Raw genomic sequence first — 19,023 nt, forward strand, 5'->3', positions numbered from 1 at the left:
ACTCCTGACCCTATGCAGGACACCCTAAGGGTCACACCATGTGCCTGAGAGTATTATCCAAATGCTTCTTGGACTCTGGCTGGCTTGGGGCTGTAACCACTTCTCTGAGGATCCTGTTCCAGTTGCAAACACCCTCTGGGTGAAAAGATTTCTCCTGATATCCAGCCTAGATCTCACCCAACTCAGATTCAGGCCATTCCTTGAGTCCTGTCACTGGTCATGAGAATGAAGAGATTGGCACTTGATTTCACTAGAATAATGAAAGGTGTGTGAGAAGAAAAGTAGAACCTAATATCTGGAAAAAAGATTTGAGAGAGGTAACAGATTTGCAAGACCTATACCCTCATCTCTACAAATTTTCAAGTGGTCTTAAGTTCTTAGTTCTTTCTTCAAAATTAAACACAGCAACCAGGAGGGCACATAGAATATGATAGGTGGGATTTTTGAAATAAATATTCAGCCAAGAATTCTGAACCTATAGGCTTGCTGTTGTAATTTTTAAATAAATGAAGGATGATGAAGTATACAAATCAAAATAGAAAGTAACTGTTATTTAAAAGCATTGGAATTTTTAGTCTGATGTAGTATGAAAAGTTTTAGAATCAGTTTTGAAGGAAATGATTATCAAGTGCGCAAGGGTAAGCAGAAAATTTAATAGCATGCAAGAAAGGTCTATCAAGGATAGATTTATCTGTCATTGATTAAAATTCTAGACAAGGAAAGTATTTTGCATCTTATGATACTTCTGTAGAGTATCTTCTGGGATTCCATGTGGAAGCCTGTCAGTTAGCCCAGCAAAAACAAAGATTAGATAAAAAATTTGACATACCTAAGGAATGTATTCAAACTTCAGCCTCATATTTCAGATCTGAATTTGTGCCAGCCTTCCAAGAGCATGGTGTTTCCCTTTGGGGTGTTGCACCAGAGCTCTGTTGTTGATTTCAGTCTGTTTGAAAGAACATGGAGCTATCCCCTGAATTCTTGTGTCCATCAAGTCAGCTGTGTTAAAAATGCCTTTCTACAGGTGAATCAAATTTATAAGCTTATTTCTTTTAATAAGATGTTCCAATATCTCAGTGATGTGATAGAAAAGGCCTTCTCCTACTTTTCAGCCTAAACTTCTTTGCAAATAGATGTGGTCTCTCCTTGTGCTCTGTTTTCACAGGAGACAGGTCAGTTCTAAGTCAAAAACTGTGTACCTGTACCTTTGGGCAGCCTGGTGCTACAACTAACAAGACAAATCTGCTTTAGCAAGAAGTAGTATTGCTCGGATCAAGGATGGCTTGGATCACATCTTTGATCCTGTCTGCAAAAGACAGGTGAACATGTTAGGTTGGCAGGATGCAGGGATATGTCCAGATGTGTTTCTCTTGGTAGTGTTGCAGAGATCTGTATTTCCCTCTACTCCTTAGGAATAATGATTAAAAGATGTTTTCAAAACACTAAAACCAAGAAGCTTTTATTCCCTTGGTGGGATTTTCAGCAGTAAAAGATATGCAAAATACATGCTTTCCCACCAGAAAGCAGAACTCATATAAGGTACAACAAGCAAAGCACCTCAGCAGATTGTGGAGTTCTGCATACCAACAGCAGTAGTAACAGCCCTTATTCTCTAGTCTAAGTTATGGACCAACACCAATTCTTTATTTTACACAATATTTTTCTTCTTTCATCTCAGAAGTGGTGATACTAAAATAAAGAACACACATACTTTGTCATTAGAAGACAGATATTCTGGACAAATCTTATAGTCTTCCGAGATTTCAGTATGTCCTCAGGCATTACTGAGGGTAACTGGAAGTCATTGTACAAAAGTAAATTAAAATGGGTTTAGCAGCTTAGAATGTGAATGTCTTAAGGCCAAGTGATTTGAAATATTGAAATAGTTTTGTCCAAAGTGTCTTTGGATTCTTCTGTATGTCTGGGGGTGAAACTGGCTCCAGGAATATAGTTGGGTATGCTTAACCAGAAAACTGATTGTAACTGACTTGTGCAGAAGAGTAGTGAATGAACTTGCGTGAAGATAATGTTGGAGTTAACACTGGGCTTACACAACTTCATGTCAATGATCTCAGAAGTGACATCCCCCTGGCTGGCCCAACACATTTCTGCATTTCACCAAATGCTGCAACTGCCTTTACGGCTGTGAGTTCAGGCTGATGTGGCAACCTCCACGGGTCCTAGCTGCTGTGCCATGTGCAGTGTACCACTAAAGGATCTATTCATAATTAATGTTATTTCACTACCTGAAAGCTTGAGATGAACACAGGTCATACTCTGCAGAATGACTGTGGTGATTCACCTCTGTGCTTTGGAGAATGTGGAAAAATACAAAGAGGGAAACCTTAGAACTAACTTGTATTATTTTACTGTGGGAATGGCTCTGGAACAACCTTTTAAGAAGACCAGAGTAGTATTATGGTCCTTACAAGACTAATGATTGAGAAATGTATACCTTTTCCTAAATTATAATCTTTCAAGGGATTCTGCTTTGGAAAACATGTAAGGAAGATGTATAGCACTGTATGAGGAAGCTGTTAAAATTTTGTGGGAATAAGATATCCTTTTCATATTTATCTCCAAAAACTCATTGCAAATACTAGCACTGGTAGCACAAATGTGAATTCCTGAGTCCAGACTTGGAAGTTCATTCATAGACTTCAGAAGAAATACAGTGATGAAAGCAGTGCGAATTCTTAGTAAGATTCAAATTTTAAATTTGTATTTGACTGTGGGATTTTTGTTCAGGTCTATCTAATACTAACACAATGACAGGTAATTTTTTTCATAACAATGTTAAGTGTTTCATAGTGCAGTCCAAATTTTCTAAAGCCACCTCAAGTGGAAGGTCTTAACTGCAAATTTTCAAAGCCCATTTCTGCATCTGAAGATATTTGTTGTGGTGAAGCCAGTACACTGTTCAAGGCTGTAGGTGACCTATAGCTTGGCAAAATAGTGAATACCAGGTTAAGAAAATGAAAACATTGTGTGTTCTATCTCAACAATTTTGAGTTTTCAGAGTTAGAGAAAATGAAACCTAGAACATGCTAAGAGACAATGAAACTTCAGGTTCTTCAAGTACATTTTGCTGCGTTCTACCTATTAGATCAAAGAGCAGAAGATGACAGGACTTAGGTGACTGGACATAGAGTTGAAGAGAAAAATAACATTGGTAGATACATCTGCTAACATACTGCAAACATTTTCTTTTTGTTATTATGTGTTATAAAATAATCTTAATAGCTGGGTTCAAAACACATTATTTAACTGCATTATTACAAAGTCATGTTGCCTTTAATAAGGCACACGTAGAGTGTATAACAGGGAGGTTACATTTCTCAGAAAGATCAGGTTTTATCTGTCATTAGGAGAGATAGAAAGACTGTCACCCTGGTTTTTCTGAGTTTTTTAAAGTTTTTTGATTGTTCATAAAAATGGAGTCAGACCTTTTAGCTACTGTACAATATTAGGAGCAGTTTCCACCTTTTTCCCACATATGTAACATAAACAAATCCTTTGTTTTTTATTTTCTGTCCTTTGTTTGCATATTTCTAACTTGAAGACAATTGTAACTGATGGCTGGTTTGGCCAGTTGGCTGAGAGGTGAAAACTCCAAAGGCCAATCTTCAGCCAGACCCACAAATGTATAAAAAGTAAGAAATAAACAGGCAGAGGGCTCTCCGCCTTGTTCTCCGCCTTGGCTTGGCCTTGGCTCTCTTGGAGGAACCTTCTGCCCTGTGAAAATCTTCTTGACTCCGTGTGATTGATTTGTGTATCCCAGTCACAGAAAGACCATCTTTGTGTTTTAGCAAAATAATTCCTATGGACCTGATAAGGGCATTCATACTCTTTCTATATATTCTGTGCACTGTATATGAGTAAAAACTTGTGTAATGAGCCCTGCTTTCACAATGAACCCTGCAAAATTATGCAAGATAGGGTGGCTTGCTACTTAAGAACTTACGTTATTGTCAGGCTGCTTTCTTCTTCCTTATCCATCAGGGTATTATTTAGGAGTGTGAGTGATTACAGCGTCACCGAGACACACAAAGCAGTCACACGCAGACAAGAGATTTTCACAAGGCAGAGGTCCTTCCGATTCCCGCTCACAGCTGAGAGAGCCGAGAGAAGAGAACCCTTTGTTTATTTCTTACTTTTTATACATTTGTGGGTCCAGCAGAAGATTGGCTTTTTGGGGTTTCCACCCCTCAGCCTCAGTGGCCAGACCAGTTGTCAGTTACAATTGTTTTCAGGTTAGAAATATGCAAACAAAGGACAGAGAATGAAAAACAAAGGATTTGTTTATGTTACTTCTGTGGGAAAAGGTAGAAAACTGCTCTTAATATTGTACAATAACTAAAAAGATCTGACTCCATTTAAGAAAATCAAAAGGCTCAGAAAAACCAGGGTAACATTACAGTATATAGGTATATTAAAAAATAATCACCCACCTGGTAACTAAGTCATATTATTAATGTCCACTAATGCCTACAGCAACCTGTTAGAGCTAGACTGCCAGCTGAAAAGGAAGTAGAGCTGAAAATAAGCTAGTCAGGCTTTACTTCCCTAATTATGTTAGTAAGAATTAATATTTTGGATAGGCACTTTGGATTAGTGTTCTGAACCAGTTTTGCTCTGAAGGTAAGTAAGAAAAGGGACATCCTGTGGAGATGTTTCATTTTGCTGCTGTTTGCTCGATTCATTAGTGTCATAAGCCAGCTTTTCTTTCCAGACTGCTTCCATGTCAAAGGAAAAGAATTTTCAAACTCTGGAAGAAAATTCTAGACAGAGCAGACAAAAAATAGTGCTTTGAATTAACTATGGAGAAGACTTGCATGTTGCTGAAGACAAGAAAAGACTCTTAGAACTGTGAGGAAAAACAGTGGTATCTGATTATTGACCCTTCTACCTGTGCCTCTGGAGGTCATCTTGTCCCAACTTCCCTTCTGCCCCTATATTTTTTTTACCCTATTCCTCCTAAAAGGATAGGCAAAAAGGATTCAGATGTCCTGGGTCATGTCCTAGTTGGTGCAGGCACACTGATTTGTAACATCAGCCCAGAGCTGCTCCAGCTGTGTAGGAGACAGACTGAGCCCAAGATGCTTCACAAATCTGCAGCTGTCCTGTAGCTATGCTGCTTCCAGAACTTAGCTGACATCTTTACAGGGAGCTAAACCTTTTGGACTTACTTCTCTGTGCATAGTCCTTGTTGAATGCTGTAGGTTACCCTCAGACACAGCGTATGCATGACTATCAAATCACTTTAAGTGTAAGTAGATCACTCTCTGGCTGATTGGTTCCTAAAGTCCTTCGTGGGATAGGCAGAAATATTTAAAGAATAGGCTTTGAAAGCTTGTTGCTTCTGATTCAACCCGAAAAAAAATTGCTGTCCTTGGTCCTTAGAAAATGCTGCTATGGAAAAGTGAATAAATGTGAATTTATAATGATGGTCCCTAATCACTGTATAAGGGGTGGTGAGAATAAATTGAATAAATGTGAATTTATAATGATGGTCCCTAATCACTGTATAAGGGGTGGTGAGAATAAGTAGAGAGTTAAGGAGTATAGAAAAAAGTTATTAAAAGCTGATTGCTAATGAGAAACATCCTAATAATCCTAATAGAGAAATACCAGAGCATGAAAGGCAATTGAAGCAACTCTTTGTATATTGATAGGAATCTGCTTGGAAAAAGAATTGTAGAGGGAGATAATTATTATTGGATTAAAAGGATCTGTGAGAGGAATTAATAGAGCTAGGCAAAAAAAGGACAAGAAGTTTCTTTTCCTATCAAATTCCTATCCTCACTAACAAGGGTAGGTACATCTTTGATTGCCTCATCACTTGAGTGAATATTACACTTGTCCTTGAAGAAGATTTGCCTTCCTCATACTTGGGATCTAACTGGAGAAAATACAGAAACATCAACAAATGAACCAGATGAAAACCTTCATGGAGAGATCAGTAGTCTGTTTTGCTCCTCTCTCCTCATCAGCTCCATTGGCTTCCAGCTATCTTGTTGCTTATGCAAGTGGAATTGATGAAGTGTACTGAGATGCAGTTTGGTTTCACTTTCCTTGGGAATACAGGACTCAATTGTCCCAGTATCACCACAAATGCTGGGCTTCTGCTCTGGGATTTGCCTTTGGTCCCATGCAGACCATGTCACCAGGCCATGTTTTTTTTGTTACAGAAGGACTGTACTGTGCTGATACCAAAAGGGCTGAGAATGAAACACACATCTATGGAATGATAGGGAGCAAAACAGAAAGCTGTGATCAGAAATGCATGTTTTTAAAAACAAATAATATCAAGTACTTTTATTTACTTCAGTAACTTTGTCATTCTCTTCACTCCTGCCCGCCTGTTGACTTTAGCATACATCCATTACTTGAACATTCAGAAAGACAATTTCAGCCCTTTGAGGTACTTTGAATTATTGCCTTCCCTGGAATGGGTGGCATTTCAAAAGAAAACAATGTCATAGGTCGTTAGTTATTCAGTAAAGATTGTACTTTCAATTCATAGACTGTACTGAAAAAATACTGTGTTCTAGTATACTGTGCTTGTAGCTCCTCTGGAGAAGGAAAAAGGGATCAGAAAAGCAGCAAGTGTGAAGCAGCTTTTAGTACTTTCATGACCTGCTACTTTCAACAATATTTCAACTATAAAAATAGCTGAAACTACTGGTTTAAAATATCTTAAATATGTGAAACTTGTTAACGTAGTGTTTAGCACTCTGGAAATTAGTTTTTTCCTACTCTGAGATAACCTGAGGATGCAGCTCTTCAGGTCATTGCTACAAAGTCAGTCTGAAGTTCCAGATGGGAAACTTGTAAAATTTCGTGATCTGTGTGAACTGAGAGAGTCCTGCCAGTAACAGTATCGTCGTTTGAATTTTGTCAGTTTTCATCTAGCAGGATAGTTCTGAGTAGGTGGACTTGTAGTGGCAGTAGTAAGGCATCCTTTTCTCATGCATGAGCTGAAATTGGTTGTTTAAGTGCTATTAGGTGCAGGCTGCTGGCTGCTTTTGTTTTGCTGCTCTCTTTTTGTCCTCCATCGCTGTATGCAAATACTGTGTATTAAAAGACAGCATTGGAATAGTTGGATATTTATAAATGAATGATGTCAGTGAAACTTTAAAGAAAAATGAATTTGTTCTGGATGAGAAGGGAGCCTGAGAATCTCAATGCTATCTAAGGCAACAGGATACTCCTTCACTTCAGGGGTTAGTGCTTGGCCCTGAAAGACTTGCTAAACTGTGTAAACTCAAGTGTGATTTAAATGTAATTAGCTTGCTGACATTCATACACTCAAGGGGAGGGCAGACTGCATTCCTTGGCAGAAGCAACCAGGGTAGCTGACAGTGTGTCATGGCCTATTTAAACGGGCAACCTGTCTGTTAGGCTGATTTATGCTATTCTGCATAAACCAACAAATGATCTCTGCTTTCACACCACCTGCAACATGCCAGGAACTGGTACAGAACCCCTTCCAAAGGGTTTGGTCTGAAACACATTTGTTCTCTATATTGCTATTTCTTAAGGTATGGACATGTGCTGAGGAGCCCTGGTTTTCTGCCCACATGGAATGAAACCAGTCCAGCCTGGAGCTTGCTCATGCTATAGTTTCACAATCAGCTTAGCCTGGCATGTAGTAGCTCTGCTTTTAAAAAAGCCTGTCCCATACTGATCTCTCTAGATGTAGCTGTCTCTGTTCTTGACCATATGCCTCCCCTCCCACTCCTTTCCCTTTTTGTGAGACAATGTGATGAATAACTAAAAGCTGGGAAGCAGATTAGCTGAAGCTTACCCAGACTAAAAAAGCAGTAGAGGAGCATTTATGACCATGAAGTCAGTTGGAAATATAGGCAAAAAAATGAGTGAGAAAATGGAAGAAAAGAAAAAATGTGGTAAATAAGGCATTGGTGGAAAGAGATTAACGAAGAGAAAAGTATCATGAAGGCTAGGGAGAGAAGCAATGTTAAATGGATGTGTTTAAAAGTCAGTGTTAAACCCACAAGAGAACATGAGGTTATAGAGAAGCTCAAGAGAGAATTCAAAGACATGATCAGGTAAGAAGCGAGGCAATGATAAAATAGAATGGCTAACCTTGCTTTGCACATGGACTGTATAGGAAAAGGTGAAATAGAAAACTGCCATGAAAATTCATAGATCATAAATCAGAGGCAAAGAGAACTAGTTAAAGAAATGGAATAAGAAAAGTCAAACCTGTGCTGATAGGTAGGAGTTCTGTGTTGAACAAAGCCAAAGAAAAAGAGGATGCACTTTTCTTCACTTGTTGAGCCCAGCAATAAGTTCACTAAAACTACCAAGGCTAAAGATTGATGGCAATATTTAGGAGGAGGAGCAAATTAAAGAAAGAGAAGGAGAAGGTCTGGCAGTAGTGTGAGCAGCTGGTAACAGCAACAGGAAGTGAGGTTGGAGCAGAATGGGAGAAAAGCAAAGAGCTGGAAATTTTCAGAGGCAGAAAAAGAGAATCTTGGTTCCTCTGCAGTGGTTTTATGGAAATTAGACTCATTGGGAACATTTGGAAAGCAGAAAGGCAGTAATTTCGGCTGCTGTTCTAGAGTGAGGTCTGAATTTCTCTATAAGGAAGAATAGCTTGCAAGAGAACTAAGAGCAGCTTGAAAATACATGCTGAAGGGCATCTCAAAATTCAGCTTAGAGCAATTCAGGTGAATATACCAGATGCTGATGAGAGATTTATTTATGTGCTTTGTAGGCTGATATATTCAACTCTGTCTTCCTTTGGACTGTAAGGCTGCAATGAAAAGTGAATATGTATGCCCCATGATAAAATATGGTGCATTTTAGAAATTCCCAACAAACATTCAGGAGGCTGATGTGTCTGCCTGATTTGATTCAGTACTATGTGGGACACAGGACCATGACCAGGAAGCAGTATAGCTACCTCAGCTTCCATTCAGATTATACTTCATTCAAGCACTGTCTGGGAGTATCTGTATCATGCTACATTTGTGGACATGAGATGATGTGAAGTATGGCAACTGGGAAGCTTGAGCTGGTCACAGAGTTTTTTTATGATGGATATAAATAGGTATCTTATTCTTTTCAAAGAGGTTATATGTATGTACCATATTTTTTTCTTTAGCTAGTATAAAATATATATGACTTAATAAATTACTGATTGTCTGGGAATTTAAATACTTGGTTGACTAGCTTCACTTGACTTAACAAACATTATTTGTATTTTCCACCTTTTTAGCTACTTCTAACATGAGCTATTCCTATTGAGCAAATTTTCCTTTGGCAGTAGTTGCTACAAGAATGATATTTATGGATGAATTTGTGGTGTTGATCCTCTGCTTCTCAATTGCTTTGTATCTTTTGTCATTTGTATATGAATTGTATCTTTCTTCCACCTTAATGCATATTCAATTCAGTCATAAATTCAACTTATGTGTACAGAAGTGGCTACTATACGTTGAGCACATATTAAAAACCTAAATTGAAGCTGTTTCCATGGTCCCCCTGGAGCCTATACCAGCTTGCATAGCCTATGATAAGCATGCATAATGCTGTTTTTTTGTATTTTCTTTGCAGCATGCTGTTGATGCTGATAACGCAGGAGTCAGTCCCATCGGAAATTCCTCTAACAGCAGCAGTCACTGGGACCTTGGAGGTGCCTTTTTCTTTGCTGGAACAGTCATCACAACTATAGGTATATTTATTATTTATTTTTTTAAATACATAGTCATGCTGAGACATGGATAATGAAATAAATTTGAGGAAGGTAGACAACAAAGAAATAAAGTAGCTGAATTGTATTCCTCTGTTAGCCGAAGACATGACTCCAGCATGTTTCAAGGGCACTGAGTCTTTGGATAAGCATTAGAAGCTGTTTACAAAATTAGAATAAAATAGTAATTCTGAGCTGAAAACAGGTAACACTCATGCAAGCTTTATAACCCTGCTCTTGATGTAGGTGTAGTTGGTCTCAATTTTCATTAAAAAGATCATGAAGCTGTACCAAATATTTTATGGCTGTTGGGAATTTGGATTTTAATATTATAGATGAATTTGCCCAGAAATGTAACTTTCTTCCTAAGTACATCAATTAATTTTGGCTTATGCTCTGAAGTTTGATAGAAGAATTTATTCTCATACCCTACTCCTCGTAAGTGGAAATGTATTCTCCTAACTATTACATCCTTTGTAAAATTCTTATTTGCTTTCATACTAACAATTGGAAGGATTTCCACAAATGATACATCGTGTAAAAAAACCCCAACCAAAAAAAAACAACACTATGTTTTTTTCTTTCTAAAATTCATGGCCTTGACTATTAACACATTTCTATGTATTAGATGAAGAGTATACTGAACTGCTCCATTCACTTTTCTTGAACTACTAATTTCAATAAGATCAGTATTCAGGCCCTTATCATCTCTCTCCCCATGTATTGTGTTCAATGTATTTAGTATTTGATCTCTGAATGTTGACCTTAGACAAGCCAAGGTTTTTAATTTCTCCTCTCTGAGCCAGTTCTTCTCTTGAAGAATGTTCAACAAGCTTGGGTTTCAGAAGATGGTCCGAAGGAAAAAGAGAATAAACCAATAACGTTGATAAAGTTAATCTGCTGACAATTATACAGTAGTTTTATAATTTTAAGCTTGATTTCAGTGCTGTCATAATAATCAAATCAAGAGATCCAATTATTTGGAAATCACTGGGAAATTGTTGATTTTTGTTTACATTTTCTATGAGCATTATTCTACTTTGAATATTGTATAAAGTGCTTCTCCACATTACAGCTGTGATGGACACACTGGTGATTGTACAGACAAATAACTTGCTAATCACATGACCCTTCAATAAAGTGTGACAATCTGACTAAGTTCTGTAGGTTTTTTATGGAGATGATACAATAAAAACAACAAAAAACTCCTGTGGCTGTTGAAAATCTTGCTGTGGTGTTCATCTCTAACAGTAGAGTCTGTGCCTTTGGCTCTGCCTTTTCTTTGCTGCTAAAGTGAGGGGGAAGGAGTGATTGTATAGAGTGTACAATCTGTGTTCCTCTATATTAAGCTACATTACTGTGTATTTTTGATGGTAGCATAAAACCAGCGGGCAGCAAGAAAGAAAACATTTCTGATTCATACGTAAGAAAACCCTCCTTTAATATTTGTTTACTCAATAGACCCAAGTGAGAAGCTTTTGAATTACTCTTTAAATAAATGCCACTATGTAGGCATAGTTTATGCAGGCATATTCATTGGCATCTGCTATTTAAATAACTTATTGAAAAGACCTTGTATTTTTGCCCATATTTGTTTTAAATTCTCCATGAATAAGATTTTTATAGGCTGCCTAAATTCTGTGTATTTTTTCAGGCCATGAAAATGGTTTTAGTTTATTCACCAGAGGCCTGTTAGGGCTCCTCTTAGGCAGAAACTCAGCAGATTACCTGGTTAATCTCAATCCATTGGCCCATGGAACCTAGACTTCCATGGAATTTTAGGAGAAATCTGGGATGATGGACGCACCTGTGAAAAGGACAGTAGGTTATGGGACATGCATTATTGTATGTCAGCATAGTTCTTTCAGAACTATCCCATGACAGAGACATATGTCTGGTGCCAGTGTCACTTACCCAACAGGAATAGGACCTGACACTTTCATAGATTTCCTCCTCTCTGGATGCTTTTTGCATCAGTGATTTGTGATTGTGTGATAATTTTTAATATTTAAGTAATTATGCATTGTTAAAATCAAAATCTCTATGAAGTTTCAATTAAAATACCAGATCTTAAAAAAAAAGGTGCAATTATTACTGTCACAATTCTTGTTGTTTTTTTCTCTTTAACATTTTTAACAGAAATACCATGCCTACTGGAGTCAAAGTGCTTCAGTGAAAAAAAAAAAATAAAATTCAAGGGCAGATTTGCATAGTGTTGGTACAGTTTGGAGGCTGCAACTAGTAAGTATGATGAGGGGCTGAGGAAAGTATGAGCCAGCCACTGAAAATGAGCCTTGTCAGGTGGATCACACTCCTGTCAGAAAACCATTGGCACAGGGCAAGAGGAGCAACAGAATGCACGCACCAGGCCAGCATGGAGGGATTTTTGTGCTGTGACATCAGCTAGATCAATGAAGCAAACAGCAATTGCAGACAGACTGAATCTACAGAAAAGATGGGTAACTGAGGCTTCAAGAAAAATGGAATAACAGAGGGTGGCTTGGCCAGGAAGTGGCATCATGTCATTGAAAGTCTATAAATAGGAGTTGTAGGTGGAACAAAGGTATGCCTGCAGGAAGAGCCATTTTAAAAACTTACTAGTTTGTTTTTTAAAAAACTGTGTATACAGTTCTGAGAGTCTGACAACTGTTTTTCTCCTCAGGGTATGGGAAGATGGCCCCAAGCACTGTTGGTGGCAAGGTTTTCTGCATCTTGTATGCCCTATTTGGGATTCCACTGTTTGGCTTCTTGCTTGCTGGGATTGGAGATCAACTTGGAACCATCTTTGGGAAGGGTATTGCAAGGGTGGAAAAGGTTTTCAGAGTAAGTTCACTGACAGTTTTTTTGCTTGTGTTGTATAGCCTGCTCTTAATTTTGTTGCTATTGCCTGTGGCATTTTTTACATGTTGGACACCATGAAACATTTACATGTTTAGCTGAGGTGATAGTTAATGTCTGTAACGATCTCTGTATTCAGTGGAGAGAAAAAGACTTCTCTAGATGATGATGCAGGGGTTATAGATCTGAGTCTGAAATTCCTTATTGAGGGTATTGCTAGGGAATGTATCTCCAAAGTTAGTTTCCTTACAAGGAATTGTTGTAGAACTGTCTTCAAAACAACACAAGTTGCTTTAGATATGTACATCTATTAGTTGGAAATGGAGAGAAGGTAATGGCTCCCTGAAGGAACAGGGATGTGGAGTAGGTTCTGACTGTGTTACTGATACAGGCTTAAAGACTTGGAAAGCAGGATTGCTGTTGTGAATGTGAACCTGGGAAGAGAGATTGTTGAGTGATATGCCTTCAGTGCAGGGCACCAGATGTTGGAGTAGATCTGCAGCTCTACTGCAAAAACTGCTGTAATCCCACTAGCTGAAATCATGATCATTCTCTGCCCTGCCTGCCATGAAGACACCCCACCCTAAATTTTAGACTTCCTCATATGTAATTTCCCTTTATGTTGCCAGTACCCTCTGCTTTTGAGTCTGAATTGCTGTAAGCAGTTCTTTCACAAGCAGTGCCACAGACCTGGCAAATGCTCTTTTGCTAACTTGCTAGTGGTTCACTTCAGGGATTCTCTCTTTGAGGCACAACTTCTAGAGGTGACCTCTGTGATACTTCCTTTGGAAGTGGCATACTGAAGGTAAGTCTTTCCAGGGATGGAGTGGATGAAAAGCTGTCAAGCTGGTTAGTTTCATAGACATCTCTTTCTAAAGCATTCCCACAGGTGAGAGCAAATTAGTTGTAACTGTTTTTGAAAGGAAGTAATTAAGTATTAGACTGAAGAATGAGCACTTTCCATTTTTATTAAATGACTTTTAGGTGTCCCAGACCAGACATAAATAGTATATCAGAATAAATGTAGGAAAAGGTGACTAGTGATTATGGGTGAGTAAGCATGTACATGCCTGTCTGGAGAGCACTTCAAAAGGCTTATATTTTCATTTAAGGAAAATAATGTTTTTGAAAAGTGTCTCAGTTCAGTTTGGCAAAAATACAGCTAAGATCTCTAGTTTATTTTTTGTCTTTTTATTACACCTGCTTCACTTCAATGGAATCTCTGAACATTCCAGCCTGCTTCTGTCCAAGAAAGATGACAATCTTGAAGTAATGATATGGATTGAGAGTCAGAAAGTCTTTGATTAATTGTCAGCTGAGTATTGTATTTCTGAGTGACATGGACAAGACCATTAAACTGTTGGTATGATAGTTTATTATTAAAATAATCAGAGAATCACAGAATAACTGGGGCTGGAAGGGATGTCTTGAGATCATCTAGTCCAGCTTCCCTGCTAAAGCATAATACATGCTTTACTTGAAGTATTTTAGGATTCACGGATGTTTGCTGATACTAATGTTTCATACAGAATATAGCCCTTTGGCACATCATGTGAGTTCTTTCAGTATTCAAAATATTCCTACATTTTCTTGAGTTTATGCAGTTGCTTGTTGCTTATAGCCATCCAAAGTATTTGTTTTCCTCCTTGGTATTTTGTCAGCTTCCAAAGGAATTTAGAGATTGTGGTCTTCTTGTTTAGCCAAGATGTGTGTTTATTCCTTTTATTTTGATTGTCATAAATTCATTACATTTCATTACATCTATTATTTTGTGAATTGGTGAGCAGGGTTATACACAATTTCTTTTGTTACTCTTAGTAATGAGTTTCAGCTGTTTGAAATATTTCTGATAGAGTTTAGAATTTACCTGCATCTCAGTAACTAGTCTTAATACCAGTGGTTTAATTTTAAGTGATTATTTACATGGCATTTGGCATATGCAGGATATAATCATTATCATTTTAGTAATTATGTAATTTATTATCACATTATATTTACACTGTTTGGCATCATAAATATCTGGACCTAATCAGATGAAGCCTCCTGTAGAATAACAGTTCTTGATTTAATCCTGAGCACTCAGCAAAGTTTAATTCAATGTGTAACTCTTGTTTCTTATTTTGTAACCATCTCCTTAATGAACGGATATTCAGCATGTTCGTGGGTGTAAAACAATCTGTTATCACCTTTAAAGAGAGGACAGAAAAATTAGGAAAGTAGTTAAACTACTACTTAACTAAAAGGAACAAACATGGGCTAAAAAACCACTGAAAAACTTAATAAAACTTTGGGTGGTGTGCCTGACAAATCTTCTGGAGGTAGCTGGCTGAGTCATTTAGTGCATCAACACTCTAGGGAGAGCGCAAACTAGCTACCTGAATTATTTGTCCTCACAAATTGGAGGCAATATGGAACAATCCAGTTTCCTGTGAAAAGAATGGGAAGAAACTTATCATGTGTATAATGCATCAAATTTCCATGTTCATATGCCTCAGCACTCTTTCTTCTGTATGTATCCAGTTGCCTTTTTAAATGCTGTTCACTCTTACGAATGTTGCACTCTGGTGTCAGGGCAGCAGAGAGTTCTGGAAATCCTTGCAACTTTGTCATTACCTGTACAGGTGGAAGGGACTTGAAGGCAACTTGATCTTACATTGTGGTTGGGATAATTTTTGAAGCTAGATAAGATGCAGTATGCACACACTGGCAGGTGGGAAGGAGAGGAAGAATTTTCTGTTGTCACCGCAGTCCTCTCACCCAAAGCATTTCCCTAACAGGTCTCTTGCTCCATCCAACAGTGTATCTGTGAGCATGGAGCCCATGCCACATTAGGGACAGCTTGCCTCTGGTATTCCTTGACATATCTGGAAAGATGGAAGGAGGATTCCTCCCCGAGGACTTGTACTAGTGCATTTCTGCTGCCTTCTGACATGACCTGTGCAGAGCCCCACCAACCCTACCTTAATTAACTTCACAAATTAGAGCCTAGGAATCCCACATGTAGCTACTGCAGTAACTAGCCCACGCATTCTGTGGGAATTTTAAGAACAATTTGAACTACATAAAGTGAGAAAAAATTCTGCTCTTATCAACTACACACTACCCCAACAGTATTGACAGAATATTTCAGCAGAGGAGCTGGGCACATGCCACCACTCATCTAATCCAAAATGTTATCATTATTTCAATGTGTAACTAGCCAGGAAAACAACTACTCATGTATGAGTAGGTAGGGCTGGAGATATTTCATTACAAAATAATAGTTTCTATTTCTAAAAAATGGAACTTTTCATGTACCATTTTAGGAAATGGAGGCACTGGCAGGATGATGCTGTCCCAAACACCACATATTGAATAGTTTATGCCATCTGTCTGACTGGAATGATTATATTTGATACAAGTAAATAAGCATCAACCAGGTCAGAGATGTAAACCAAAACTTCCCCCACACAAAAGCTCTGTATTCTCAGCTTCCGATTATTCCTGCATGTTCCATCTTCAATAATCTAGGGCAGAATCTGGGTCTCAGTCTGTTTTCACATGCATGCAAGTGTGATTCCTCAGGGAACGAATATGTACAAGGCAACCAGATTCACTATATACACTGGTCACAAGCATCCAATTTCTGGGTCCGGTGATGAATCAGCCCTCCCAGACCACATATAAGCACATATACACTCAAAATTGTTTTAAAAATTGATAATTTTTATTAATAGATTTTCACCCAGTGAAACTTTCCAGACACAACAGAAATGAAAAAAGCATTTCAAGGTGACATAATGCCATAAACATAGTCTTTTTAGCTTACATAGATGAGGGATCTTATGAACAACCTGTGAATGTTTCTATAATAAACAGTAGAACAAAGCCCCATTCTTTTGGCTTGCTTTGTACACACAGTGTCTGCAAGCATCTAAAGATAGAAAGCACTCCATAGGCAGAGTACACTGTTACAGAACGCAGCAGCTGCTATTGCCATGAGTTAAATATAGGCCAATTCGGATAGTCTTTTTTCAAACCTTGAATGAGTGTTTAGATTCTCACCAGAAGTAGATGGGTTTAGCATAACCTGAATGATCTTCCCTTATCTTGCAGTTTAGTACAGATGCAGGAATTCAGCCTGGGCCCAATGCGTTTCTGAGAGCACTCCAGGATTTTCTGTCTTCTGAGGTGAAGCCAATGTGAGCAGTTCCTGAGCTTGGTTGCTGTTTTCACTCCTCTGCTTTTCAGCAGGACACAGAAGACAGGTCTGGCTGCACAGCTGGTAGACTGTGAATTGCAATACTGGGATGTGAGCAAGCAGCCAGAGACATCAGGGGTGGCAAGGTTGCATCACTGATAATAGACTGCTTTGTGCAGAGAGGCAATGCCTCTGTAAGCAACTTGTGCATCACTGAACCAGGGACTTGTCAGTACAGACACAACTGCTACCTGTCTTTCAGGTTTTCAGCTTAGAGAACATGTTTTACTCTAGTTTTCAGAGACTTGCTGTGAAAGTGATCTACACTTACTATTTTTCTGAAAGACAGCAGTGCACATTACCTAATCTTGGAATTGTCCTAGGAAAAGTAGCTGGCAGATAGGGATGGGGTGGCAGTAAGGGTAGTCCCACTGAGCTGGTGGAAAGCTTTATTTTAGCACCTGTCAAAGTCAACCTTTCCTAAACATTATTGTCTGCCTTTCTGAATACATCTGATCAACCCTAGCTACTCTTTCACTTAAAGATTCAACTCCTTTTTAGATATTTTTGACTTCTCTGATGTCTTACTGCAAAAGTGACAGGAATTCCTTCCCTGAAAATGAATGGAAAACAGAATCTGGGAAAAAAACTTAGTATGAGACAGTAACTGTGTAGAGGAGGAACACTCAAAAATACAGTCTTTTTTCATAGTCTCCCCTCTGTTCATGAATTTGCTTTGTTCAAGACAATCTCTTTTATTTTGCTTAATTACATCACATTACTAGCCAGCATCAGTGTTTTATTACATCAGCTGCTAAAAACAACACACTGAGGATATTAACTTTATATATATCCATATAAATAAATAAATAAAAATAAATAAATAAATATAAATAAATAAATAAATAAATAAATAAATAAATAAATAAATAAATAAATAAATATAGTGTTATTTACTGTGATTTTCTGTAAGGAAAAAAAATGAAATTAAATATATATATTTGCTTAACAACTTCCACAGAGTAACTGTCTGATGTAGTGATCCATCTGCCATCTGCTGGCATCCTGTCTCTGGACAGAGCTGTCAGGTCAGGGTGTGAAATTCAACCTACTGTTGCACATTCACAGTATTATTCCAAAATTATACAAGGTTTATGAGCTGAAAGTTCAGGGTTCAGACCTCAGCCTAACAATTTGCTGAGTCATTTCCACCAAAACAAAAATCAGTGATCAGAGGTGATTTACAACCCAGAACAAATGCGTGTAAACAATCTCAGCTCATAATCAGTTCTTTTGCCTGTTACACCTTAAAGATCCTTCTAAGAGTCACATTTCCCTGAGCAGAGTTAAAATAGGGGTGCTTGTAGGCTTGGTGGTGACGGTGTGACTTCATTTCAGGTGGTGACTCCTCATAAACTAGTGACAAATTTGTCTCTGAATTCTGTTTTATGTTAAACCACTGTCTTGAGTATGTTTGGTTTATTCTTTGGATCGCTTACCCCCTCTATTATATTTGAGCTACACAAAAAGGTACTTACTAGTACTTTTTTCTAAGTACTAGTAAGCTGGTACTAAAATTCTAATTAGAACATCTATGGATCCCAGATTTTGACATTATAGGCCCTCTAACTGGGTATTTAATTTAGTTAGTGGTGCTTACAGGAATTTCCCTTTAAAGAAAGCAACTTAAGTGTAGCAGACATTGTGTCTGGTTCCGTCCAGCACTGGGCGGGAGCTGACCTCCGGCTAGCTCAAGTCAACACAGCCACAGAAGTTCCCAGTTCGGATGGGCACGCAGGCTATTTACCTGCTGGTCGGCTTCTCAGCAGCTGGACCAATAGTGTCGTGACAGCAACAGCGGCAGAAGAGAAAAGGCTGGCTCTCAGCTTAGCAGGTTAAAAGATGTTTATTAGCTCAAGAGCTGAGGAGCAGAGAGGCTCAGAGCTCTGAGCTGAGCAGCTGAGAGGCTGAGAGAGTTCTTCTGCCACCTCATAAGCGGGGGAGTGGTTCCAGGGGGGGTACAACAAGACAACAAATCAGGGGATTCAGGGGGTAACAAGGTGTGCCCACCCCCAAGCCTCGGACCACTAAAATCCAAAGCTAAAGGAATTCCCCCCAGGGGGCCTATCACCTGAAGCCCTCTCCCTGAGATTTTGCAACCTGGGAGGGCTCCTCAAAGTGATAGACAGCTGCCCCAGAGAGGGGGGTTGGGGCAGAGGGGATGTAACAAGTCAGGTGAGGAGTGGGAGGACTGACACAAAACACCTTATTATACAGACAACAT

The 19,023-nt window shown here is 38.5% G+C and overlaps 1 protein-coding gene across 3 annotated transcripts in view; it reads left to right on the top strand.

Annotated features, from left to right (window-relative positions):
• The window catches only part of KCNK10 (potassium two pore domain channel subfamily K member 10), a 57,953-nt gene that overhangs the window by 24,764 nt on the left and 14,166 nt on the right, over positions 1-19,023 (top strand). For all 3 annotated transcript variants that reach the window (XM_058421036.1, XM_040067532.1, XM_040067533.1), the window contains 2 exons: positions 9,586-9,703; positions 12,384-12,544. In XM_058421036.1, the coding sequence (XP_058277019.1) occupies positions 9,586-9,703; positions 12,384-12,544 (279 nt within the window). The remainder of the gene's footprint in view (positions 1-9,585; positions 9,704-12,383; positions 12,545-19,023) is intronic.

This window comes from Hirundo rustica, chromosome 6 (assembly GCF_015227805.2).
Source record: "Hirundo rustica isolate bHirRus1 chromosome 6, bHirRus1.pri.v3, whole genome shotgun sequence".
Classification (NCBI taxonomy): Eukaryota; Metazoa; Chordata; class Aves; order Passeriformes; family Hirundinidae; genus Hirundo; species Hirundo rustica.